Genomic DNA, 27,433 nt, shown 5'->3' on the forward strand with positions numbered 1-27,433 from the left:
TCCCCCAGAAACCTGAGTGGCCAACCGTATTCTGCTTCCTTCTGCTAACAGTCCCAGCCAGATATAAAGTGGGTGGAAAATGCCAAGCCGCTGTTCAAAGTGAAGAGCCGTGTAGCGTCAACAATATATCCTCAGGTCAGTCTCCGCTCATTAGCCGATGTATAAAAAAATTAAACTGACACAAGAGATGAGATGGTTCAGCTTTATGTCTTCCCACAGGATCTCCACCTGCATAAATTCTTCCAGCACTGCCAGCTGATGAAGACCATGTCAGACGGCAACCCAGCAGAACTCATCAAATACCTGAAGGTGAGCAGCAGTGACCCTGGCTGCTAAGTCTTTCAGCAGCTCCGTTTAGAGAGCCTCCGTACAGAGAGGTCACCACGCTTCACGTCTGCTGAAGTCATTTGTTGGGTTTTCTTTAGGTCCTCAACACTTTTTCCTCACATTTTCCACTTCTTAATTTGAGCTTGGACGGTACTGAGTTGGGGATAAAACGATTCCCAATTTGTTGGAGATTGTTTTATCTCCAACAAATTGTTTTATCCGTTCTCTGTTTTATTCGGTTCAACTACCTTCCCTCAGTCTTTTGCTTTCTGTGTGACGAAGAATCCAACATCAGTGGAGCACAGGATAAATATGCAAGGGGTCTGAATGAACCCAAAAACTTGCTGTCATATATTTATATATTTCTCCTCACTGAAAAGCAGACTATTTGCAGTCTGTAGCACTATCCTAAACCCACAACATTATTCAACAAAGTCTGAAATAAAAATTTTCACCAATTCTTTCAATAATTTTAACATTTTCCAGATTCTAATCTGATGGGAAAAGTCATCCTTTCCATCATATAAATATTATGCATTACATCAACCCAATCTTGGCTTTTTTGCTTCCTACCAACATAATCCTCTACATATATTTATCGGCCGCTCTTGTCCACTTTTCCATCCCTCTTCCCATGTGCAGAACGTCAAATGTGAATGGAATATTCACCCTCAGCACCTTACACACACAATCCCGAAACACATGGAAGTGACCAGCTCTCTCTCCTACACAGTGCCTCCAATCCTCTCAGGAGTTTTTTTTTTATGTAACTCTTGTCTGTTATCTTCCGTCACTGTTTCCTCCTGTAGTGCCTACATGCCGTTGAGACTCACATCGTCATCACCTTCCTCCCAACGGTGCTGATGCAGCTGTTTGAGGTGCTCACAGCCGCCACCAAAGAAACCCACGAGATTGCTGTCAACTCCCTGCGGTGAGTTTTTAAAGATCTTCCACTCTATCCATCCCGTTCATTTGGCACACTCCGCTCGTAGTCGTTTGGACCCGTTCTGCTTTCGGAACCGCTTTAACGCTTCACCGCATAGATTCTGCACAGCGTTCGAAACATTCCTCAAAGGTTCTGGTTCCCTTAACCACATTCATCTGGTTGAGGTTCACTAGTCACGCCATGGTCGGATTACTACCTCATCTGTATTAGATAGTGGTCAATAAAACAATAAAATAGTACCAGTTTGACAACATGAAGTAGGCTAATGGAGTACAGCAACGACACATCATGCTCTGACCTACAGAAAATCAAGAGGAGATGAGAAAACGTCACTAGCTGCGTTTCCATTACAAATGTGTGCAAATCTTTGCCTATATTTTGCGAATGAAATTAAAATCACATGAGAATTAGCTTGTTCACATGAGGAGTCATTAAAACTCATGTCAGCGGCTATGTGTGCATCAGTTTGGGGAAACAGTAGTCGGTGATTTTACAGAAGAGCGATGGATTCAACACACTGGATTGACTGTTAATGAACTGAGACGCTGTGAGAGCGACTGCTCACTGCCTGGGAAAAGAAAAAAAAAAAAATCAAACAAAAGCAAATCATCATCCTCTTACTACTTCCTGTCGCCATCTTCATCCTTTCTGCCAGGATTATTATAGGTAATGGAAACACAGCTGGTGAGATTCATCAGTGTGGAATTCTGAATTCAGAGTTTCTAGCCAACCAGAATGCTCTAAGATCGACTGGGTCAGAACTAGGCCTGGCAGACATAAGGGAACAAATGCAGAACGTATAGAGCAGTGAATCTGTTCAGGACCAAAAACACTCCTATTGCACATCCAAGAGGAAAATCTGCAGACTGACGAAGCAAAGAGGAATCTATTTGGAAGCCAGTGTGTGTACTCTGGTCTAAAACTAACAGCGTTCAAGAAGAGGCGGCAGAGTGACCATCTGGAGCTACGTTGCTTCACGGTTGTGGTGCTTTCAGAAGTCCCATTAAAATGTTTGTAGATAGTGGTTGTTTGAGCCACTGTTAATCTTAAGCCAGGCTGGAAGTGTTCCCTGATAGCAACACAGGCATTTCCTGTCTACACAACGTTTTCGGATGATTATGTGTTAAGATTCCTTCACCACATCTAGATTTATCAATCAATACACTGAGCTGCTGCCATGGGATTCAGTGATTTGGTTGCCAAGATACTGAACCGTTATACCTAATATAAACATATAAGTATATGTTTTTAACAGTTCCCTCTCTGTCCTTTCAGTGTAATTATACACATAGTGTCCAAATGTCACGAGGAAGGACTGGAACACTACCTGCGCTCCTTCGTTAAGGTGACCTACAGTCCACATCCATATTCCCCCAATTATTTCTGTCACCAAAGCAGCAGCAGATTATATTTGGTTGTTTCTATTTAAATGTTAAGATTAATGAGCTGTTTTTTTGTTGTTGTTGTTTTGTTTTTTGTTTTTTTTGTTTCAGTACGTCTTTGTGGCCAACGCTCCAGCATCAGGAAGCTCGTCTACCACTCACGAAGTGCTGGCCACCGCTGTAACAGCCACTCTTAAGCAAACTGCAGATTTCAACACCAGCAATAAACTGCTCAGGGTGTGTAATACCAGCTCTGTACAGCAGGGGGAACACTAGAGTTTAAATCTGTTGCTATCCGCAGCCTGAACAAGATGAAAAGTCCTTCAACATGTTTCTGCCTGCCGTCTCGGTCTTTGACGTGTTTTCCCATCACCGTTTCTTTATCTGTGGTGACTGCTATTCTGAGGAAGACTGTGTAGGAGGAAATTCTGACTTAAGGACAACTTGTGACCTTTCTCTCTTCACCTCTCATTCTAGTACTCATGGTTCTTCTTTGAAACCATGGCAAAGTCCATGGCCCAGTACCTGCAGGAAGGGAACCGCATGAAGGTTGGTATTCAGTGACACCGACCCCTCCAGTCCAGATATTCTTTTCTGATGTGCGTCTGGCATGTTGCAGCAAGCTGCATGTGGTGTGACGAAAACACACCATTGTGTTTTCACAAACCTTCCACTCGAGGATTTTACCGGTTCATTACTCATATGCATACTGTACATTGCAGTGTCATGAGTCTGGGTTTCATCTGGGAGCTAACCAGCAGTACTTTAAACAGAAACTCAGGATTAATCAGGATGTAGAAGTGTAGAACTACGATGGAGTTATTTTGTTTGGTGCTTCCATGGTTTCAGTTTTCATTCTTGGATTTTAAAAGTGGCATTTGGTTGTTTTTGACATTCACCTTTGGAGTCTCAGGTCTCAGAATAAAATTAAGTATCTAACAATGTTTTTCAATCAAAGTAAGGCAGATTTATAGAAATGAAGGCATAAAAGTCAAAGTTTCAAAGTACATTCAGGATGTTGTGTTTCATTGAGTTAGTCAAACATTCTGACATCTTTGCTGAGCAAAATGCAAACAATAATGGACAGTCAGGAGGAGGAGTTCTCAGATCCAACTTTCCATCAGAGAATGGGAAACTATGGAGTAGGATTTAATTATTTTCCAGGGTGAGATAAGTATGTGGAAGAACCGGTATATATGTTTCCAGACCTTATTATCAACCCCATAGTCTTGGTTATGCAAGTTGCTGTTACAGAGTGTTTCATGTTAGGGAGATTGTAGAGTGTCCAACATGTTTGCAGGTGGTGAATGCAGATGTCCGTTGGTCTCTAACCTACTTTAATCATGCCCAAACCTTTAAGCAGCTACACTTTTTGGAAAATCCAACAAGTTTTATACACAGTGCAATTGCATTGATTTGATATGTCCTACAGTAAAGGTACTAACTAGATCTAGTTCTATATATATATATATATATATATATATATATATATATATATATATATATATATATATATATATATATATATATATATATATTTGTTGAAACTGTGTCTATGTTGTGACAGCATATGAGACAGATAATGTGTGATAATCTTCTCCCAGTTCTAACTAGAAACAACCAATCAGAGCCAGGAGGCGGGTCTTAGAACTGTCAATCATATCTATGATTGACATCTAGTTAGAATGGCCACCATTGATAACGGATAGGTGGTTTTCCTGTAACAGTGAGTTATTTCTCCACACATTCACAAGGTTGATTGACAGCACTAAGCCCCTCCTCCTGGCTCTGATGGGTTATTTTTGGTCAGGAGCCGTGGTGGTAATGGCAGCGCATGGAGGGGGTAGAGGAGCTCCATCTTTTCACAGATTATCTGTCTTATATTATACGGTCACAGCAAGGTGACAGCTTTAACAAATATGTAGAATATATTTTTATAAGAGTTACACACTGCAGCTTTCTGTCCATTCTGATTGAAGTACATGTAATGGAAAAGTATTCTGCCCATCTCTTCAGATGCCACGGGCCCAACGTTTCCCGGACAGCTTTCACCAGGCTCTGCAGTCCCTGGTGTTGTCCATCATGCCCCACATCACCATCCGCCACATGGAAATCCCGGAAGAAGCCAGGAGCATCAACTTGAGCCTGGCCAGTTTGATCAAGGTTTGAATGCCACATGCAAAACATGACAACATTCATTTCCGTTTTTCTTCCTTTTTTAATCAATAGCTATTTACCATTTCCTTTTCCTCTTACACCTACGCAGTGGTTTATGAATCACAGGTTGACCAACTCATTTGTATCTATGAAATTTGACATGAGACGCAGCTCGTTATTTTCACGCTTTTTGGTCTGTAATGGTTGGGTTTCCGTAAAGATACCATGAATGTGGTATTAACCTCAGCCGTGTGCGTTTCCCTCTCAGAGGTGCATGACGTTCATGAACAGAGGCTTCGCGTTCGGCCTGGTCAACCACTACATGTGCCACTTCAGCCTTAAGGATCCAAAGGTACGTTTCTGTTTGACATGCACTCAACCTCCGCTCCGAATGAGATTCAGGCTCTGCGTGAGATGGCATTTGTTTTTATTTGACAGAGATCCAATTTAGATCAAAGCATGTGCTCCTCGTCCTCTGATGTGGCTTTTTTGAAGCGTCAGTACGCAGACGACTGCGTTGTTTTCACTCGCTCTTCTCCATAAACACGCAGCCCGATGCATGGCGTCGGGTTGTTTATTTAGCCTCCCAGCCCGCTTCGAGTTCTGTTTTCTCACATTTGTTGTGTGAGCCTCAAATTTGATTAACAAACTAAAAGAAACACAGACCTCTCTGTCATATTTGAACAATTATATTTGCACAGGACGGGTGATGAGAGAGATTTGAATGTGTGCCAGACCAAGCTCATGCGCTGCCCATGCCCATCTCTCAGGTGCTGACAGAAATGAAGTTTGAGTTCCTAATGGCGGTGTGTAACCACGAGCACTTCATCCCTCTGAACTTGCCCATGGCGTTCGGACGCACCAAGCTGCAGAGAGTTCAAGGTGAGCAGCTTCCACAGCGCTGAGTATTTGTTCCAACCTGCATCAGTCACACTGATGCCCTCTTTGAACCTGCCTGGTAAATGACATGTCACACCTAGCTGTCATGATTCAGCACCTGATTAGCAAATGTAACAGAAATTTGTTTGCCTCACCATGGCTACGACCCAAACTGTGTTGGCGGAAACATTGCATGGATTGTTTAGCTTTCCCCGAAAATTCTTTATTTTCACCTCACCCCACCCTCTCTGTTTTTTTTGTTGTTGTTTTTTTATGTGCGTGTGTGTGTGTGTGTGTGTGTGTTTGTTTTGCCTGTGGTCAGATTTAATACCGTATGCGACGGAGCTTTTTGGCCCTGTAGGTAGGTGACCCTCCCCTCTCCGTAATCGTAACACCCCCCACATTTGCCGCCGTGTGCAAACACTTTGCTCACCGCTCCTGTTCTGACTGGCATTATTAACCCTCCCGGCCGCCGTCAGCGATCCCCCACTCCCCCTTCTCTTAAGGTTCTCATCTTTTCCACTCATCCTAAACATTCCTCATGCTAGGCCTTCTTCTGGATTCTTTGTTTTGCAGCGGAGAAGCACTCTGCTGTTCAGGGAATCAACCAACCCTCTTTTCTTTATCCATAATTGACTTTCAACTTGTAAACAGAGGCTTAAAAACATTTCTTATGGAGCTGCGGTTATCTCTCTCTCGCTGTCTGAGTCTCTTCCCTCTGCATATTGTTCTCTCTCTGCCTGCAGCATTAGCCAAGATAATAGTTGCTTGGTTTTCAGGCTTTGGCTCCTCTTGAATTAACATAACAGATAACTTCTCCATTCTAGCGGACTCTTTGATCTTTTCTGATTACATGAAATTGAACAGTTCCTGCATCAGAACTTTCTAATACTCTCCATTATGGGCAGAATCATTTGGGTTCTTCTCATTTTCATATTTGTGGAAGTATTGTCTCATCTGATGTGTTTCGTGATTTTGTTGCACATTGGTTTGCGGTGTTGCACTTTGAATGACGTAGTTTGCATTTGTGTTACCTTGCAACTAGTTCTGGTTAATTTCAGTGGAGTACCATGTATCGATCCGGTTGACGTCATTTCTGTTATTTATTTATTCATAAGTACTTAAATAGAAAAATACTAATGAGGACACAAGAAACATTCACTTCTTACCAGGTATTAAACTGATATAAGTACAACCTCAAAAGCACTTAACTTATTACACTGTTGATTGAAGATCGCTCAAACTGCAGACGCAGTTTATAGAAAACAATATTTAGTAGGTTGTAGAACCATCTTTATCATCTTTTTAGACATATTACTGTGTAGGAGTTATGACCTACTTCTGTTTACCCCATTTATTGCTTTAGTCCTTTGAGCTTTGCTAGTATTTGCTTCATTTCAGTTCTCTAAAGCTTGAGCTGCAGCTTTAGGTCAAAATCTTTAGGTCAAATCTTTGACCTAAAGATTTTTTTCTGGGTCATCACGTGTGTTTGGGTCCCATAAGGTGCCCAGATCTTATTGTGGTCCTTCCAAGCTAATTATTTAACTCAGCACTGTTTAATGAGAGAGACATCAAAAAGTTGCAAGAGACCAAACTCCCTGGGCTGGAGTTTTCAGACGCCTGCTCCAGGACTTTGTTCATTTATTGGATTTTTGCTTTGATGTTTTTGGAGAGAAAGGGCTTTTTGTTCTTAGATTGTGCTGTCATGAATTTCAACCTTTAAAATGTTGACTGCTTGCATGGAAGTTTATAAAAAGACAGTTGAAAAATGGCCAAGCCACAGTCCAGACTTCTAACCGGACATATTTCACATTAGACACGAGTTATTTTCCGGAATATTTTAACCCAAGATTTAAATGTAGCCTGCATACTTCAGACTGCGACACGGAGCGAGAGCAGAGTTTGGGAACAGGTGTGAAGGGAGGTTAATGCAAAGAGCTCTTTGTTATCCCTCACCAGTTCCACCACAGTGGCTTCATTTGTGATATGGTAAGCTTGGAAAAATGTCTTGTGAAAGGGCAGCATAGGCTAAAGAGGAACTCTGGCATTTTAAATGAAGATTTTGCTGCCCAGTAGATATAACAACTGAAGTTAGCAAGTGAGAGACTTCAAGTTTCTAAACAGTTTTTAAAACAAGTTCAAAATCTTTCCGTTCTTGAATACCAATTCATACATAGTTAAAAAGATGAATGAAATGCATGTGGTGATTTTTAAATTTTTTTAATATGTCTTAAACACAGCTTAGAGTTTAAGTTACTTTGTAACTCTTTAGTATTTCTAAAACTAAACAGTGAATGCTATGTTAAGCTAGCTGACGGGCGAGTTCAAGCTTAAACAAAAATAAGTTAGCTTGGAATCTGCCTTTGTGTTTTGTCTTGGTTTTTTTGACTTGAAACAAAAGGTTAACATGACCTTATCCAACTCTTGTATATATATATATTTTTTTACATATGTAAGTTATGTAAAAGAGTTGCGTAACCATTTCAGGTTTGCATAGCTCTCAAAGAACATGAGCAGAAACAAGCAGTCTTCTATTAAACATATATTTGGCACATGCCAAAGAATATCTTCACTATTCAATGTCGTGAGAACTTGCCGGAAATTTTATGGCAATTTTAATATGCCCACTGATACCACACATTTATTACGACATTCCTGTTCCTGACATCAGATTTGATGTAATGCCATCTTTGAAGTATTCTGTTTGTGGAAGTGTCAAATCACTGAACTTTTGTCTTCGGTCATCAGATGGATTTCATTTAACACATATTTTTGTTGAAGAAGTAATGACACAATGTAATGTGTGGCTATGTGTTGTACGGTTGTACTTATGTCATAATTAATGCCTCAAGAAAAGTAGATGATATTCCATCATCATTGGATGTTAAAAGAACATTAGGAATTTAAAAAGAAATCTTCTCCATGACTTTTGCAATTATGAATTATCCCAGTGAAATATAAAGTTGCCTGTCACCCAAGCATTTTATATATAGACATATATAAAAAATAAGCTCCGACTTGCATAACTGGCAATTATTATTTTCTTCCTTTCATGCTTGTTGAAGTGTTGCTCGCTCCATCTGGCACTGAAGAGCTAACACTTCCTGTTTGGCCCAAACACAGAGCAGAGTCTGGAGTTCAGCCTGACAGAGGAATACTGCAGGAATCACTTCCTGGTGGGTCTGCTGATGAGAGAAGTGGCCGAGGCCCTGCAGCAGGGCCCCGAGGTCAGACAGCTGGCCGTGAGCATTCTCAAGAACCTCCTGATCAAACACGCCATGGACGACCGCTACACGGCCTTTAAGGTGAGAACAGGGAGGTGAAGTGAATGTCCATTCATCCATCCATTTCCTGTTTCTGATTAAACCCGTTTTCTACTCGCTGGGGGCCAAAGTGATCCCCATCACCTTTATAGACCAGCCAGGTAACATAACATGCATGCTTTAGAACAGAGTTTAAGATTAAACCACAACATCAACTAGGTTTAACTTCAGTTGGTAACATTAATGTAACAGTTTCCTAGTTAATAAGAAAAGTTCTTGTTTTCCTCCACGTTCGTTGAATTGGTTAAAATTATATCAAAATTCATATGGCAAAGTAAGCGCCCTCGCATAAAATATAAAACACCACAAAGAAATAAGACGGAAGGGGGTCTCAAGCTTCCGGTTTTAAGATACTATTTCAGGACAGCTCAGTTAAAGCCTTTAATTTCATGGGTCCAACAGGATTCTCAGACAAGATGGCTGAGCATTGAGCAAGCAAAGTGCTCAGTACCATTAAAGGTATTGGCATTTTTAGATATTCCAGTAAACGAACTGCCATTGTGGCCCACTTGACATTTGGATCAAAGTGCGAATTTCTTTCAAACCATCAAGAGGTTTATCAATATTAACAAACGTTGGACATATTAAATCTTTCACACCCAATCGCTTGGACAAAATTTTTTCTAAATGGGCAGAACAGGGGCTTACATTTCTTCATCAGTTGATCGACAGAAGCAATCTCATGTCATTTGAAGAGCTATGTAAGAATTTTCATCTCCAGAAAAGGGATTTCTTTAGATATTTACAGTTGCACTCTTTCTTTGTTTGCACACAAGGACTGGGAAAGAGTGCTAAATCCCACACCATTAGAAAACCTTCTAATCCATTACCAGAAAGGGGGAGGAGATAAAATATTAATAGCAAAGTTATATAGTGTATTTCTCTCAATGAACCTTAACGAAACCACTTGGACAAAACAAAGATGGGAGGCAGAGAAAATAAAATAATTTCTGACGAGGCATGGGAGGGAGTCTGGACTGAGGCACATCGAGTTACAAACTCAAATACGTGGCGGGAATATAAATGGAAAATTATTAGCAGATATTTCAGGACCCCAGATGTGGTTGCCAAGATGGATCCTAAAGTACCAAGCTTGTGTTGGAGAAATTGTGGCTCAGCGGTCCCCAATCATACACATATTTATTGGTCATGCCCCAAACTTCAAAACTTTTGGGATGAGGTGTACAGAGCTATAAACCATATCTTCCCAGGAGTTCTACCAAAGGATGTTACAGTTGCGGTACTTGGTATGATACCAGATGGTTTGCAAGGACGGGCCAAAGCATATCTGTTAAATGTCCTTTTTACAGCTGCCCTGAAATGCATCACCATCGGGTGGATGCAGCTGGAGCCTCCTTCCTCTGACTTATGGGTTCAAAAAGTAAGGGAATTGTATTAAATGGAGAAGATAACCTACTCATTAAGACTTAAAAAAAAAACACTTTTACCCTGCGCTGGGGGCCAGCAGAAGCAACGTTGATGTAAATTAACCCAACAAGTTTGTCTTTGGCATGTAGTGTTTAGCTCTCCTTATTTTGGGGTTGTATGATGATGAACCTACAAATGTGATGCTGAGGTCGTAAGATATCAAGCTAAGATGTTTATTTTATGGACGTCATATTGTCAACATTTGTGTTATGTACCATTCCTGTATGGTTGTATTATTGCTCTGTAAAAATAATAAAAGTCTAAGTTCTAAAAAAAAAAAAGAAGAAGACGTTAATGTTCAATGTGACACACGTCACCAACTGTACATAAGATTTAACAGTGTCTGCTGCTCTCCCAAAGCGATAGCGCTGTCTGTTATGCAAACAAGCCACAGTTTAGTGCAAACCCATCACTGATAGCAGCAGGTGACACAAAGGCTTGGAGTGATAATCTTTTCTGCACTCCCAGTAAAGGAGCGCCATTTTTATTATGTATTGTGGCCTTACTTTGCATATCTTCAACAACACAGCCTGGTTTTTTTTTTTTTTTGTTGGTTTTTTTTTTTTTTTTCAAACTGTCTTCTTGTTTTCTGCAACTGTTTCTGAACCCAAAACTGAAACACTGCCAATGTTGTTTTCCTTTCTAAGGACAAGCTTAGAAACAAATTAAAATAAATGATCCTACTGCTTTTAGTTTTTGTTGTCACAATGAAAAGAGGTCAGCATGTATTTTTTGGGGCTCTTTAAATTTATTTATTTATTTGGCTTGCATAATTTACTACATATTTCTACTATCCATTTTTTTCTAAGGCTTCAGATTCCATATAATAAAAAAAAAAAAAAACGTGAAGCAGATATTTGTAAAGCAATAGTTCTCAATTAATTGGCCAAGATGTAGTTAATTTTGGGAAATCAGCCGATCTTTTCTGCCTCCGGAAAGGTCCGGAAATCAATTGGATGACTTTAATCTTCATTTCTTTATATGTAAGAAGTGTGTTAAGTGCCTGTTTAGCCGTATATCTGGTTTTCCTTTATGCTGATCTACTCTTTTTGAACGTCTCAGAACCAGCAGGCCAGGATCTGCACGCTGTACCTGCCACTTTATGAGCTGCTCTACCAGAACCTGAAGCTGCTGTCGGCCCAACCGCAGATGTCAAGTCTTGGACTTGGTCTGAATGTGAGTTCATTGGCCTTGTTACTCTCTGACATGTCCTTCTGTTATTATTGATGAAACTTACCCTGAAATACAATCACAGTACAGTACCACGGTTACCATTATTTAAAGTTTTATGCTACATTTTTTTATTATTATTATTTTTAAGTCCAAATCAGATTTCTTCAAAGGAAGAGAACCCATGATGCCACAGATTTATGACGCTCAGTCAAGGGAGACTAAGTTCCTCCTCTTTCTTGACTGAGGTTTTTATATTGGCATTATGGCAGCATCAGATGAGTTACATTAGACTTATGCTATTGCAGCCAAAAGCTGAGGCTAAATACAGAAGCACTGTGGGAACCAAATGACCGCAGAATGGGATGACAGCTTGTTACAAACCAACTTTTGCAGCAACAGCCTTCCATAATCATGTTCCGTATCACCTTATCAGCAGCACCTGTGGGCTCCTTCCCGTTCAGTGTTGCCTCAGTGTGTTGAGGTTTAATGTGACACATTCAGTAGTGAAACAGAATGTTGATGGTCTGAGATCTGATCTGGTCTCTAAGTCATTGCGACATCTTGGCTTTTCTTCTCTTTTCTCGATATTCTGTAGGTTTATGTAAGAGTGAGCACAGTTACCCAGCATTCTCTACATACCACTGTTTACATAATTATTTTATTTGAAATTTGACATAAAGGATGTGAGAACAAGTCCTGCAATTTGATGCTCATGTTGCTCCATAGTTCAGAAAGTTGACCTGATTGAGCAAAACCAATTCAGCACATCAAACAGTTGAAAAACCCCAGACAGTTTTTTTTGTGTTTGTTTGGCTTTTGACCAGTGAAACACAGGAGGAAACTCTGTAATTGGTAATGGGGGTTGAACCATTTGAATGGCAGCTATATGTGAGCACTAAGCTACATGTGTTGTTTCAGTCATCCAAAGTATTAGAACAAAATGTTCCTTCAGTCAAATACACACTTTGTTCCGTTTTTCGTTGCGCTAAAGTCCAGTTGAGTGGAGTGGAACCTGAAGTCCTTTCTCCGTATCTCTGTGTGAATCTGTCTCTGCGACCCGCAGGGCTCCAGAGACGAGCTGATGCCAAGCAGCTCCACGGACAGCCGGAGGATCAGCACGGCCATGGAGAGAGACCACGGTGAGTGGAGAGCCACAACTTGACCGGCCGACCTCTTCCTGTTTACACATCTCCCCCGTGTCATCACCACAAGGGGCTGCCGCAGCGCCGCAGCTACATTTACGCAACGCACAACTTAATGCATTAGCAGCACTCAGTGTGGAAGCCACAGCTGGGCAGCAGACAAGTGCGAGCGCGCTACATTAAGGCTCGCTTGTTCTTGGCATTAGTTGCTCCGCATATAGAACTTTCCCAGGCCGGACTCCTCTATCACTTTAAAGACTTCTTGATTCGGTGGCATGAGATGAAAGTAGCAGCAGAGAAAGGGCGCGGATTCCACATTAATATCAAAAGGAAGTACGCCAATGTTCAAATACAGCGGAGATTGGCGTGTTTTATTAGGCAAGACGCTGATTGGCTTGCTGATTGGGTAAAGAGCACAGGCTGTGTGTTTAGCGCTAATTGCAATTTTCTAGCTGTCATTTATTCAGCGTCTGAAAGGTGCGGCACGATTACAGCGATGCCTCAATCAGAATGTCGTTTCCTTAAAAATAAAAACAATAAACCCTCTTCTTTTAATGTTTAATGGGCCGTTGCTCCTGTTTAGTTGCAAACGACTAAGAAAATCAAAGCATCATCATCTTCGACTTTAAATCTTTTATATGCTTCTCAAAGTCGGTTTGGCCACCTCCTGTTTTCCATGTTTATTTACGTAGTCGGAGTCACACGGCGCTTTTGTGTAAAGTTTAAACTGCTGCAATGGAAAGCTCTGCTGCGTCTCCAGAGAGCCGGTGGGCTGCAGACTGACATTATCCTGTGTGCTGCTCCGGCTGCAGGTCCGGCGCTGCTGAACGGCCAAGCTGTGAGGAGAGAGGACTCCAGAGGCTCTCTGTTTATGGACTCAGGAGCAGCAGACAGCATGGAGGTGAGAAGGTTTCACATTAATCCACTGATACAAACAACAGAGTGAGATGAGAAGTTAAAGTGCTGTTCATGGAATCCCTCACAGAGCAGTTCCAGGACCACACTCAGGCAACTAGAGCACATTTTACCAGATGAGAGCACAGACAGACTTCCAGATGTGGACAATCCCCCAACATCACATGCAATGTCACATTTTTTTATGATAAAAAAAAAAAAATCTAATTATATACTTCATTTTGCACCAAAAATAAAGAGATTTCATCACTTTTTTTAATTTAACATCCATTTCACCAGGAAGTCCACTTACAGTGTACCGTAAACGAAACAGTTTCCCTCCTAAAGAAACTCTTTCAATTTTATATTCAATAAGACATAAGTTTGAATATCACATTTTTCATATTATTGACTCAGAAAGCAAGATTTTGTGGTTTTTGAAAAAACATTTGTAAAAAAATATTTTTCCTTAGTGTTTTATTTCCCCCCCCCACACACACACACACACACACCGTGCAGGTTTTATACAATAAAGCTATTATCGCAACATCTTGTATCATTTAAAGCTTTACAGTCCCACCCTTATTCTCAGTGTGTTGAAGTCCTGCAGGAATAATTGTAAGACTTCAATGTTGATGCTGGTGTAAGTCTGATGCTGGTACTTATTTGACATCCAGGAGCACTAAAAATGTAATTGACTCAAACTGCCTGAAGACAAAGGGCTTCCTCTCCTCCAGCTGCCTGAACACTCTGACCCGCTCTGCTGTCTGTGTCGGATCCACTTGGAAAGACGTAGTTGTATCTTTTGGCAGGTTAAGAAAGCTCGTCCTCTGCAGAGCTCAGACCAACATGACTAAACCTTCAGCGTTCCTGTGGTTCATTAAACAAGACAGAACTGCAACTCGGTTTGTTTCAAGTGTCCCACCTCTGAGCCCAAAAACACTGCATGTGAACATTGGCAAGTTCCTCAGTACAGTTCAGTGGTTCACAACCAACACAATATTAATATTTATTTATTTCCTGTTTTTCTATTAGCATAGAAGAACATCAACTAGACCCGTATTCTGGTTAACATATGACGGCTTCAGAGTCATATTCATCAGATTTTTAACAGGGCTTTAGTTTAAATGGAGTGAAGAGAAGACACCGCCACATTCCAAGTTATTCTATGGTTACCAAGCAAAACCAAAATTCCTGGAAAACAGGTTGGAGCAAGAGTCAATGCTCAGAGTCCATACACTTCTCTTCTGCATTTGCTGCTTAGGCCAAGATTTAAATAAAAGCTGCTCTATCAGTTCTGTGTTGAGCCCTGCTGTCTGTTTGCAGTTCACTATCTGTATTCACACATTCTCCAATTATTCCTTTTTTTTTTTACACTTGTTTACATTTTATTTCATTCATTTTTAACCTTTCCATTCACAAGTCAAAAAATGAAAAACACAAAACGAGAAAATAAAATAAAACATAAATATATATATATATATACAGAATTTTTTATGGAGCATGTCTGCTATATGTGAAAGAAAACACAGATTAGGAAACTGAAATACTGAGGCGCAATGCTAGTTGACACACTATTGGCTGGGATTTGTAAAACAGCCGATCCAAGAGGACTATTCTTCTTTTCTTAGGTTTGATTGGCTGAACCCCTAAGAGCAAAATGAGGAAAACTGTCTGTTACTTCACTAAAATGAGGGTGTAACATATTGAAGACAAATGCTCCAACATGATGGTGGAGTTTTCTACTTTCTCACCCCAAAAGTTCAGAAAATAACTTCGATTTTTTCGTTCTGGATTTCTAAATCCCACTAAAAAAGCTGAAGAAATGTTTTCATTTCACCACCATGCCCGTGTTTCGGACTGGTTGTTAAGGAGTCCGGATGTGTTTGCACATGGGATTCATTTTTTGCAAACAAAGATGTGGGATTCTGATTTGTCTTAATCTGAGTTTCAGCTTTGTGACGCACGTCACAGATTCTGCAGGAGAAGTTTCCCAGAAATGTAGCTTCTCTGCTAACATTTCTGGAAACTGGCTTTTTATCTGGAATAGTTTTTAAACTGTAAGAATTTTTCTTTCTCTCTTTTTTTTTCTTTTTTTTTCTTTTTTTTTTCAAATTACAGTTTCCAAAGTCTTTATGGTTACTTTTAAGTTAGCAATAATATGGTGATTATTGTTAAGCACTGGGCAGGTCAGTGAGCTCTCTGTCACAGCAGAGCAAAAGGGAACATTTGCTGATTTCCTGACCTTTATGTAGGTAGATTAGATCGATTTTATGTGGAAGTATCGGCCAATCGCAGATCTCCCAAAGTTAAGAAAATTGGGTTAGATTAATTGGCCAGCCAATTTATCGGTCCACCTTTAATCATAAAGTCAAACTGTGGTGAAGATTTTTAGAATACTAAAAATGGTCCAACTTATGGTTTGAAGTTAGATCTCCTTTAAAGCTCGACATCAGTGGAGGAAGTCTTAAAGCAGAGAGACAGAGAGCCAGTGACTACCTCATTTCCTGGACTGAAGTCCAGTCCAGTCCAGTCACAGTCTACTTCCAGGACCGAACAGCCTGGACACACTACCGTCCTCAGCACTCATTGAGGACTTGTGGGTATCGAACCAGAATGACCAACACAATCACATCGGCAGACTTGAGACGCTGCCGTCCCACAGCAGTGTGTGACCAAGCTGGTGACCAGCTGTTGAGGTTTTCTATTGTAGTTTGATCTCCATTTATCCAGTCCAATAAATTAAACACTAAACAAGACTCAACAGCAGGGTACGCTGCTTGTCTTTGGCAGAGAAAAAATGGTGGCGTTTTTCACCTGACGGAGGTAATTCAGGAACAAATCCTGTGTACTTCCTACTTCTTCATTACGCTGGGCCATATTGAGCGCAGAACCCTCTTATTGTTGAAGGCTGGGGAATTCAATGTGTGCAGATTACCAGATTACCAGATATGCATCCTGATTCATATCAGCCTGGCGGGACACCAGGCTTTACTTGCACCCCCACCAGGCTAAGCGTTGTTTGTTTATTTTTATTTTATTTTATTTTTTTACACCAGTAGGAGTGGCAGTAAACTCCTACCAGCTTTTTTCATTTAACAGTTTTGAGAAATCATTCATGTAGACAATGTTACAAAAAAAATCAACTGAAATGAATGTAACACTTTCAGCTGAACACTTTTCTCTAGTGAGTAATGATAGTGGGTGCAAATCCCTGGTTTCTTTGTCAAGATTAAAAAGTTTTCCATATCTGGGACTGAAACCAAACAAACTGCTTAAAGACAGACACATTCATTAAACCAGGTCCCACAAAAACATCCACTCACAAAACAAATCTTTACTCAATGCAGCTGTTAAATGTGGATGTTTTTTTGTCGTTAGCCGCTAGTTTCCGAACATTTTTTCAGCTTGCTTCTGATGGCGTTTGGTGACGGATTTGTAGACCTGGTGAGGGTGCCAGCATGTTGGTGGAAATCCGGTATGAACGGACTCCGGAGCACGCCCTACCGGAGTCCAACAGAAGCGATCCGACTGGCGTGATGACAGCAGAGTCCCTCCGGCGCGTTTGAAGCCGGAGGAATGCAGGCAGCGCGCGTCATGGTTTACATTCCAACGCAGGACAAGCTGTCTTTACGACCGCCGTCCGACCACGCCACGGCTGCGAGCGGTGCTGATTTGTCGCCGCGGTGACCGTGTGCTCCTCCTGTGTGTGCTTTCAGCTGCAGCGCCGCGGCTCCACCATGAGCAGCAGCGCGGGGCCGCCCGCCGGCAGGCTGGGGCTCTATGAGATCAAGGGCCTCCTGTTCTCCTACCTGCACATTGTGAAGACCTTGTCAGAAGGTCAGTCACTGACCGACACACACCATTCAGAACACGCCTCAGTGTCGCCTCATGAACTCACACTGTCTTCCAGAGACTCTGATGGCCTACTGGAGCAAAATCAGCCCTCAGGACATCATGAACTTCCTCAGCTTGTTGGAGTGAGTAGAGCATGAAAGTGGAACCGACTCGTTCCATGTTGGCCTGTTTACACCCACTGAACGTTTAGCGAAACTAGGAACCTGCCCCATCATGCCTAATCTTTGTTCACATTGTTTTCTCTGCTACCAGCAGGGAAAAACTTGTTCTCTGTTATGCAATAAAATAACAGTGGATTTAAGAAGTTATCGCCATGTTGTTGTTTTTTTTCCCCCCTCCAGGACTTGTATTATCCAGTTTCGATACATTGGAAAGAGAAGCATTGGCAGGTAAGGGGGCAGCACTCTAACTTAAGTATAGCTTAGTCGTATCTGCCGCATCTGTCAACATGTCGTCTGATCCCAGGGTTAGCACTACAGGCCAATACAGATGACGTCTAAAATGAGTTTACAGAAAAAGCTTGACTTTACTTGGCAGGTAAAACATGAGTTTCCACACTGGGTTTCCCTCTGGGATCATTTCTCAGATGAGTGTTCATCTTCTTTGCTCATCCCGGGTCCAGTAGGTTGACTTGACAGCCGACACATTCAGGATCACTGAATGTGTCGGCTGAATGTTGCTACGTTTTAATTACAAATGTGAAAAGATTTTGCTGCTGAGGATTTGTGAAATCTTTCCAGTTGTGGTCTTTCCACTAAGTCATTAAGAAACATAAAGACATGCTGCGCCATCGTCCTCCAACTACTTCCTGTCTAATTCTTCTTTGCGCAGGTGGCAACATGGGGTTATTAATTATGACTCGTGTGATGCAATAACAACTGTTATTGTTGCAGTTTTGCCAAATAAACAAATTTTTGATATTTCCAAAAAAAAAACATTGGGGAAAAAAATAATAATAATTAAAAAGAGCTCCCCCCCTCCACCCCCCCGATATTGCTACATTTTTATTAAGAGAATTTATTTTTGAAATGTCAGAAATAAATGTAACATTTCAAATTGGAAATTGCATCTAATTGTACAATTATCAAATAACCTTTTGACTAAACAAAATTATTTCGAAGAATAAAACTCCACATCTATGATATTAAAATAAAAGCCCTGCTTCACACATGGAAGGATCCTCTGTTTCATTGATCTCTCTGTATTGCTCTTAAGTCAATACAGTTTGACATTTCTGACAAGTGAAAACAGATTAGTTTTAATTTTTTCAAAACCTGATCAGTTACTAAGAATACACAATATAAATTAAGTGATTGCATAAGGAATACCAGAAAGAGTGTAAATAAAAACTGGACACATTTGTCCTTTTCAGCTCTCTTCTCTTCTTTTGTCCTTCTACTGGTGGAAAAAAAAAAATAAAATCTTCATCACATCTGCATACTAACCAAAACGTCCTTCCTGCCTTCCGTTCCAGGAGCCAGGACGTATGCGTGTCGAAGCTCTTCTCCTCAGACAGGAAGTCTCAGACGATGCCGGCCATGCGCTACAACCGCATTAGTCTGATGCAGACCAAGATTCACCAGTTCAGCACCATGGAAACCTCCCTCACCCTCAACATAGGTAACCTTCTGCCTCGGACTGCCGTATGCAAAACACCGTCTCTACGATGTTTACCCTCTCAACCGTTTCTCGGGAAGGAACTGTTTAGTAAAGTGGGAACAGATATGCAAAAGTGTTGGGTTGTATTCATGTTACAGTGGGGGGAAAAATCAGGTTCTCTTAGTGCACTTGGTGTATTTCTGAAAGGGTTTTGCGAGGACATAAAGAGGAAATTGTAGAGCCAGCGATCTGTAATCTGTTGTGGATTTTACAGTCAAACTAAAGGTTAAAAATGCTGCCTTGTAGTAACGGTTGGGTTCATATTTTAAATGGATTGGAAAAATGTTTCAAAATCTCACCTTTATGAAAATGACCTGGCTCTGATTTTTTTCTCTTTGTAGGCTTTAGTTCATTTTTTTTTTTTTTAGTTGAGGTCAAAGGTCACGCTAGACTCTTTTGTTTTTTGTTATTTTGCCCGATGGCATTAAAAAAAATTGATCATGAACTATTTTTACCTGTGAAATTACAGTCATATTAACATCGGCTATTTAGCCACATTTTTATGTGGTTTAGTTAATATTCACCTAGTTGAATCTTGATCAAGTCACACATAAAGCAGATAAATGCATCTAACCTTTGCCACTGACTGGGGCCCCAATGACTTCTAATAAATGAAATTAAATGACTCCTGTTAAATTATCAGCACTCCACCTGCTGCGGTCTGAACACTCAGCCTCACAAATTCGCATCTGCAGAGAAATCTGCGCTGGTTCATCAGTCAGTTGGATCCGTCTGATCCAAACCGATCAATTGAACTTTTTTTCTTTTTGACCTTGTGCGCGGTCCGGGCGTGCGCTTTGATGGAGGATTTTTTTTTTGCCGTGGTTTCGTCTTCCCGGAATAGACGGATGTTACGTCCGCCGTGCTTCTGAGCGCCGCTCTCCTTCTGGGTAACTTCTTCCAGCTCCATTTGTTAAAACCGCTGGATGAGTTAAGTTTAATTTTTCGCGTCCACATTGGTTACACAGTGCACTGCGCATGTTACAGTCTAATTAATTTCTGCACCTTCATTTATTTCCTCAAGCTAAACTCCCAACTCCTCTGTTTAGACTATAAACGGATTAATACAACATTGCATCCTCTTTAGATTTCTCTGTTCTGTATATAATGGAGGCTGGAATTAAACATGCCATTTCTACCAAAAGTTTGATTTGAGCTTTCAGACTCAGAAATGAAATGAAATCTTTGCTTCGGTCTGTAATGTCTGCCCATGTGCACCAATCAGGGGTTTTAATTACAACCTATCAACTGACCGACGGGCTTTTTTTCGGCAAATTTTCCGGTCGTTTAAAGAAATAACCGATCAAATACGGAAAATATTCCATCAACGCGACATCTGGTTGCATGGTTGGATTGTTCTCTGCTGCATCTGGAAGAATTTAAAGAGGAACGGGAAAAACAAATGCGTTGGCTCCGCAGTGTTTGATCTCTGTGGAATATCGTCTCCGCTGCCCGGGTTTGGAGCCGTTAGCATGTCATGGCAGTCCAATGGCATGCTAACAGTCTTCAGTCTGAGAAAAAAGATAAAGGGAATGCATGGCAAATAAATCAAATAATAAAAAGAAGCTGGTACCATTATTACCTCGGTTTGAAATCGTAAAATGTTTAACGACAGTTTGGAAGTACTCGTCCCACATGCTAATTTGGAAATCCTACCCATATAATTAATTTTATTTTACCGCCAGCCAACAGTTGTGACTACATTTGTGGCAAACAAACAAACTGCTGGCACCAGCAAGACGGCAGGTATAAAAACATGGTTTCCGCTTCACTGTACATGGTAATTGATGAGATTAGATGGATAAACTGACAGTCTGTGTTGTTCTTTTTCTGAAGTTTTCTAAGGAAACACAAATAGCATGAGCGGCTCCCAGACTGGCCTTGAACAAACAAAGGTACACCAAAAAACAAGTGTGTCTGGGAGTGGATGGGAACCAGTTCAGGACTGCAGACGTAGCCAACATGCAGAAGAATCCAACCGAATCATTTACCTGCAGCCTGAGGATCTCTATGAACGAAGTTAAATGACGGATTGGCTGCAAGGCTCTGAGTGTTGTTGTAAATGTAAACAGCCAGGTTGGCTCTGTTGCAGACATACACTCATCCTCTTGCCTAACTTGTTTGTTTCAAGATTAGAATCGGCTACATAGGGGCGTGCTGTGGTGGCGTAGGGGATAGTGCGACCCACATTTGGAGGCCTTGAGTCCTCGACGCGGCCGGCGCGGGTTCGATTCCCGGACCCGGCGACATTTGCCGCATATCTTGAGTCCACTTGAGTCCACAAAAAGACCCCCTGGAGGGGTAAAAAAAAAAAGATTATAAAAAAAAAGAATCGGCTAAATAGGTTCCAGAGTGATGTGTTGTTTTTTTTTGTTTTTTTTCATATGTTCAGAATATGAAGAAAGCTGCCACTAGTGATGGATGACGTGTCTGAATGTCTTATGCCTCCTTAGGCCTCTAGAGCTTATGTAACATGACATCTGGGGAAACAAATAAATGTTTATGCGGTTTGGCCTTTCATCCACACTCAGTTTAATATCACTTAAAATTTGTAGTAATAAAAGTGACTTGAGGAATTTGGGTTTTGTGTTTGAAGACAGAGACTTTACAGCCTGTGACAAATAGTGCGGCGATCCATCGGCATACTTACTTTGACAGGATTCCTATTCAACATCGTTTTGTGTTTTTTAATTATCTTTTTAAACAGAGACTTTCATTTTTATAAAGACCCGCCTCAGAAATACCCAGCACACCAAAGAAAAAATATATATATCACAGGTCCATTTATTATCTGTTGATTATGTGTTAGAGAAATAAATAACATCACAATTCAAAAATATCTCAGTTATCCCAAATGGAGTTTAAATATCCTAAATCTGATCCAAGTATCTTCAAAGAGTCACTAGGATCCAGAGTAAAGAGTGATGATGTCGCTGTGGGCAGGAAGGATCTCCAGCAGCAGTCAGTCCTGTTTCAAATCTGAATGTGTCCATGAAATGCTATCTGCTCAACATCTGGGCAGGAAAGATGATATTTCATAGTAACATGACGGCGTCACTACCAATCCATCTCATTTGCTTTTGCACCTTCTCTTCAAATCTCCACCTGAAACATTAAGAGTCTGGGATACGATCCAGGTCCGTTACGATGGATGGTTTCAACTTCCTCCTCCTCTTTGTAAAATTCCTCCCAGTTGTAAAAGCAACATCTTATTAGCACAGCGATGCATCATATCAACTGTCTGAAAGTAAAAGGTTCTTGTCCAAATCTGCAAATCAAGACAACAATGATGTCAGTTGCGACATCATTTTTGTCTTTTGTCGTTTAACTAAATAAATATTTAGTTAAACGACTTTCATTTTGTCAACACCTACTTTGTGCCCAACAAAGCCTCTTTGTTCGGGTCGTTGGTACCACTGGAAGTGGAACACGCCTACAGCATGATGCAGCCGCCGCCGTGTTTGACAGATGGTACAGTGTTTCCAGCTTTCTGCTCATTACTGCCGGAGAGCCGCAGTCAGAAGTTTTGGTCTAGTTTCCATTTGAGTTTTTACTGCAAACATCTTAGACAAAACTAACTTATGGGAAGGATCTTGTGTTAACGCCTTAATATTCCACTGGCAGATTATTTCACTTATAACATGGGGAAATGTCATGTTTTAGGAGTGTAACTAGTACTAGTACTTTTCATTAATATTATCGTAAAAATACTTGGTAGGATTTAGGTTCATCACCTGTCAATCATCAAATTAGAGAAGAGGAGAAAACGTGGAAAACCTCGCTTTAAAAAAAAAAAATTTGGACACATTGTGAATCTGTAACGTCGGTTGAATATGTTTTTGTCATAAACGACACGTCTGTGACTGTGTGTGAAGGGGCGGGGCCGTCGGAGGCAGAGATCCACCATCAGGCTCTGCTGGAGGGCAACATCTCCACCGAGGTGTCCCTGAGCGTCCTGGACGTCCTCTCTCTCTTCTCCCAGTGTTTTAAAGTCAGCACACACACACACACACATACACACCCTCACACACCACACCTGCAGATGGACACCGTGGTGACGGTGAGGCTGACCCGTGTACGTTGCAGACCCAGCTGCTGGACGGCGACGGTCACAACCCCCTGATGAGGAAAGTGTTTGACGTCTACCTGACCTTCCTGAAGGTTGGCCAATCGGAAGCCGCCATCAGACACGTGTTCGCCGCACTCCGAGGTTTCATCAACAAGGTGCGTACACACACATTCACACACACACACAGGTGACTAGATGTCTCAGTTTGGACACAGCAGCTGTTTGCCATGACTTGAGGTTTTATGATTCACATTTATTTATTTATTTTTTCACCTGCCCAACATCCTGAACGAGAAGCTTTCCTCTGTTCTTGTTCAACATGTTTATCCCAGGTTTACACGCCTCCCACTCTTGTATAAAATGTTTTTTTTTATTTCTTATTTACATTTTTAACTCAATCCGGGAAGCCCAGAGAAGTGAAGGGAGCCCACACAATTCCCAGAAATCGACGTCCTAGCAGCCTGGTGTGATATCGGTGTTTCTGCACTTTGTGGGTCCAACAGAGTTTGAAACGCAGGGGAACTGCTTCATGGCATCCGCATGCTGAACAGCTGCAGCGAGGATGTGAGGATGTGAGAATGTTAGGGTTAGGGCTACCATCTGTAACTCAAAATTGAACAAATTAAAAGTCGTGTTTACTTATGGAGGCTAAATTAAACACAAACGATGCCTCTGGCCGTCGTCATGTTGAAATTTCCACTTTTTACCTGCTTTCTCGGGTGGCTGAGTTTCTCAGGTAACTGTTTCCCGGGTAACTGGGAGCAGTTACCCAAGTTGGACCGGAGGGCTGAAGGAGAGAGTTTTGTTTTGGTGCTTCATGCCAGTTAGAATAAAGATCCAACAACAGCAGCTCCATCAATCAAACAACAGAAGGTTGAGTCCTTTGATCTTTCATTATCAGGCTTTTTTACCCCCTCAGCAGTCACTCTGGAGTCTGTTATAATTATACCTGTAATGTTGGCTGACCAGTTGATCGATGGGACGGTGTGTTCAGGGCGACGTTCCACTAAAATCATTTTGGATGTCCCTCAAAAACGTCAAATTTGCACACAGGACCTTTTACAGCGTCCCGTCTGCAATGGAAATCTTTTCTTCTCACCAATTCAATATTTAGTAAAAGCTCCTGATAAATCACTATACCAACATGATATTTGGTGAAAACTAAAGCAATAACTTAAATTCCAATTATTTCTTTGCTCTCCTGGATTGGCTGCTTTGCAAACACCAGCCAATAGCGTTTCAGATAGCATTGACACGCTCTATAAAAAAAAATCGCTGCAAGTAGGTGAACTTTCCACTGATAATTCTGTATCACACAGAAAAATCTGCCAACATGCCGGGGCTGCACAGGAGCAGCGCATTGCTCAGGTCACAAAAAACAAGAAGAGACTGGTACTTTAGAAGGGTTTCCATTCTCTCTGAAGTATGAAACAGAAGCGATCTTTAAGAGTTGACCGTCACCTACTCCTTGTGCTGTCCGCAATAAACCGACCGTTGATTTAAAGCAGTCAGATTTAAACCAGAGCGACTCTGAGAAGTGGTCAGCAGATAAATCAGAAAGTTCCTCCTTTTCGTGGAGCGTCTCAAAACCGTGAACTACAACGTGGATGTGGTCTGACAACACGGCAGCGTTTTGGTTTCAGATTGGGATCAGATAAATTATGAGGCCACGTGAAGCATAACTGCAGATCATCTGGTCATTTCTGCTGGATTCCAGGAACCCTGTCAAGGACTCTCTATTTCTTGTTTTTCACTTTTAGTCGTTGCTTTTTCACTTTCAACATTAAGATCAGCTGTGTCATAGTGCTTCTGATTTCTTCTTCAGTCTGACTCAGTGCTAAAGAAATGTTTAATTATACATGTTAATGTTGACAAAGGTGTGAATCCTTTTTCCTGTTTGATCTTTACCAGTGATTTTATGAGTTCTTCTTAATCCTGTTTCCTGCTCTGGCATGTTTAATGACTGACATGGAAAACTCTGTACACACTCTGTAATCACAAGGGATCTTAGTGGCATCTTTTTTATTTGTTCGCAAAGCAAAGTTAGAATCCGAACTCATGATGTTTTCTCCTGCAGAAAAGCGCGTCCACAGTGTTTTCATCGCGCCTCAGACTTATGCTTTCTAATGGCTTCTGCTGTTTCCCGCTCACTTCCCTCCGTGCCGTTCCTAACTTTATGTCCTAATCTCAGTGGCTGTCTTTGGTCTGCTAACACGCCGCCCCCCTCCTCCGTCGCCCCCACAGTTCCCGTCTGTGCTGTTTAAGGGCCGCGTGACGCTGTGCGAGGACTTGTGCTGCGAGGTGCTCAAATGCTGCGTGTCCAAGCTGGCCGTCCTGCGGGCCGAGGCGTCGGCGCTGCTCTACCTGCTCATGAGAAACAACTACGAGTTCACCAAGAGGAAGACCTTCCTGCGCACGCACCTGCAGGTCAGGCGTCAGTTCACTTCCTTCCCTGAGAGACGAGTTCGATTAAAGCATTCACATCTCTCAGTTGACTTTTTCCCTATTTAATGCATTCAAACTGTTTTTTTCTTCTCTTGTGTCCTGCGTCTTTCTTTATCTTCCCCTCTCCAGATCATCATCGCAGTGAGCCAGCTGATCTCTGACGTGGCTCTCACAGGCAGCTCCCGTTTCCAGGAGTCGCTTTCAATCATCAACAACTTCGCAAACAGTGACAAGGCCATGAAGGTAGACGAGATGCTCCCTAAAACCGTCCCATAAACGCAGGATTCTTTTAGCAGGATTGATTTCAGATTGGATCAAACTGAAATCTGGAGTAGAACCAGTGTGGTCTGTTTACTCCAAAACCTGTGCAGTTCCAGTTATATATTATTATAGATTTTAATGATTTAACTGGTCCAATTTTACAGGGTGGGGTGTTTATATGAAGTACATATGTAACTATTTTTAAATGTAAGAATTGGGTCCACAGGTCTGAACATGTTGTTGGCGGGGTGGTGGATGTATCATGCTGTGGGCCTGATACACTGCCAATGGTTCTAGTACAGGAAGGTTATGCTGAGTGAATTTCTTCCCTAATTAGAACAAGGTCAAACATATACATACACCCTCATCAACATTCAGATAAATGTTCTTCACACGTTTTGGAGTCATCATGAACATACGTCTAGGTAGAAATATGGCCCTGTGACTTTTGTTAGAGAATCGTTGAGCTCTATTTAACTAGCGTCCTCTAGGCACAGTTAGAAACCATCTCTGTTTGGATTTATTGTTGCCAGTGGTGGGAGCCGCTAACTACAAGCTAACTACAAGCTAACTACAAGCTAACTACAGCACTAATCAGAAGCATTAGTTCCACTAATGCCAAATTTCTACACCAACATAGTATTTAGCTGAGTTGCTGAAACAAAGTCCAACTATCTGGCTGTTGATTGGAGGGGAAGTTGAGGGATTTGAGGGTACTTTCCCTTCTTCATTATGTCGCCTACTTTGTACAACGCACCAGTAACACTACAGCTGAAACCAGAAGTTTACATACAGCCAATAGAACGACACACACACACTCACACACCTTTTTTTGTTTTTGTCTCACAGTCTGCAGTTAAATTAGAACACACTGGTCATATTTTAGGTCAGGTAGAATGACCAATAATATTTTTATTTGCTACATGCCACAATAATAAGGGAGAATATGTCAAATTTATTTCTTATTGTCTAGAAATAAAATCAGAATTTACAAATTTGGACTAATCTGACTTCAGACGGTGAGGAGAAGAAACAGGTTTTGTGTGTCTTCAGGATGATTCTGACGCCTCAGAGCCTCACAGCTGGTTTAGTCTAAAGTTTGAAAACCCACACATTGTGGACAATGTGGCTAACTGGCTGAATTAGCTCAATTTTAGTTTAAAGAAGTTGATTAATAATTGTTCAATACAGCTGGTGTCTTACTGTATATTTGGGTTAAAGCAGGTTTTAAAGTTGCGTAACCATTTCAAATGTGCATAAAACTGTCCATGATCCACCGAATGTTGACAAAACACAATTTCACAACTGTTTTGTTTCCATTTCATTAATTAAATTAAAATCACGTAAATAAGTTTGTTCACATGATAAGCCATTAAAAAACATCGTCCTCCAACTACTTCCTGTCTTCGTCTTCTTCTTCATGGTTCCAATTTCGATACGGCCAAAAGCACACTTCATCCTTATTCCAAATTGAGCGAATTTATTTATTA

The 27,433-nt window shown here is 41.3% G+C and overlaps 1 protein-coding gene across 3 annotated transcripts in view; it reads left to right on the forward strand.

Moving 5' to 3' along the window:
* dock11 (dedicator of cytokinesis 11) overlaps nt 1–27,433 on the forward strand; it is a 76,899-nt gene that overhangs the window by 32,335 nt on the left and 17,131 nt on the right. For 2 of the 3 annotated variants that reach the window (XM_044097962.1, XM_044097964.1), the window contains exons 22-43: nt 52–135; nt 220–309; nt 1,137–1,258; nt 2,549–2,618; nt 2,767–2,892; nt 3,133–3,204; nt 4,672–4,818; nt 5,081–5,164; nt 5,583–5,694; nt 6,014–6,052; nt 8,815–8,996; nt 11,505–11,618; nt 12,679–12,754; nt 13,570–13,658; nt 17,371–17,491; nt 17,565–17,631; nt 17,851–17,898; nt 18,984–19,129; nt 23,044–23,159; nt 23,255–23,392; nt 25,482–25,664; nt 25,812–25,925. In XM_044097962.1, coding sequence (XP_043953897.1) covers nt 52–135; nt 220–309; nt 1,137–1,258; nt 2,549–2,618; nt 2,767–2,892; nt 3,133–3,204; nt 4,672–4,818; nt 5,081–5,164; nt 5,583–5,694; nt 6,014–6,052; nt 8,815–8,996; nt 11,505–11,618; nt 12,679–12,754; nt 13,570–13,658; nt 17,371–17,491; nt 17,565–17,631; nt 17,851–17,898; nt 18,984–19,129; nt 23,044–23,159; nt 23,255–23,392; nt 25,482–25,664; nt 25,812–25,925 — 2,340 coding nt within the window. The remainder of the gene's footprint in view (nt 1–51; nt 136–219; nt 310–1,136; nt 1,259–2,548; nt 2,619–2,766; nt 2,893–3,132; nt 3,205–4,671; nt 4,819–5,080; nt 5,165–5,582; nt 5,695–6,013; nt 6,053–8,814; nt 8,997–11,504; nt 11,619–12,678; nt 12,755–13,569; nt 13,659–17,370; nt 17,492–17,564; nt 17,632–17,850; nt 17,899–18,983; nt 19,130–23,043; nt 23,160–23,254; nt 23,393–25,481; nt 25,665–25,811; nt 25,926–27,433) is intronic. The other variant, XM_044097963.1, reaches the window with a different exon arrangement.

Source organism: Gambusia affinis, linkage group LG18, assembly GCF_019740435.1.
Source record: "Gambusia affinis linkage group LG18, SWU_Gaff_1.0, whole genome shotgun sequence".
Lineage (NCBI taxonomy): Eukaryota > Metazoa > Chordata > Actinopteri > Cyprinodontiformes > Poeciliidae > Gambusia > Gambusia affinis.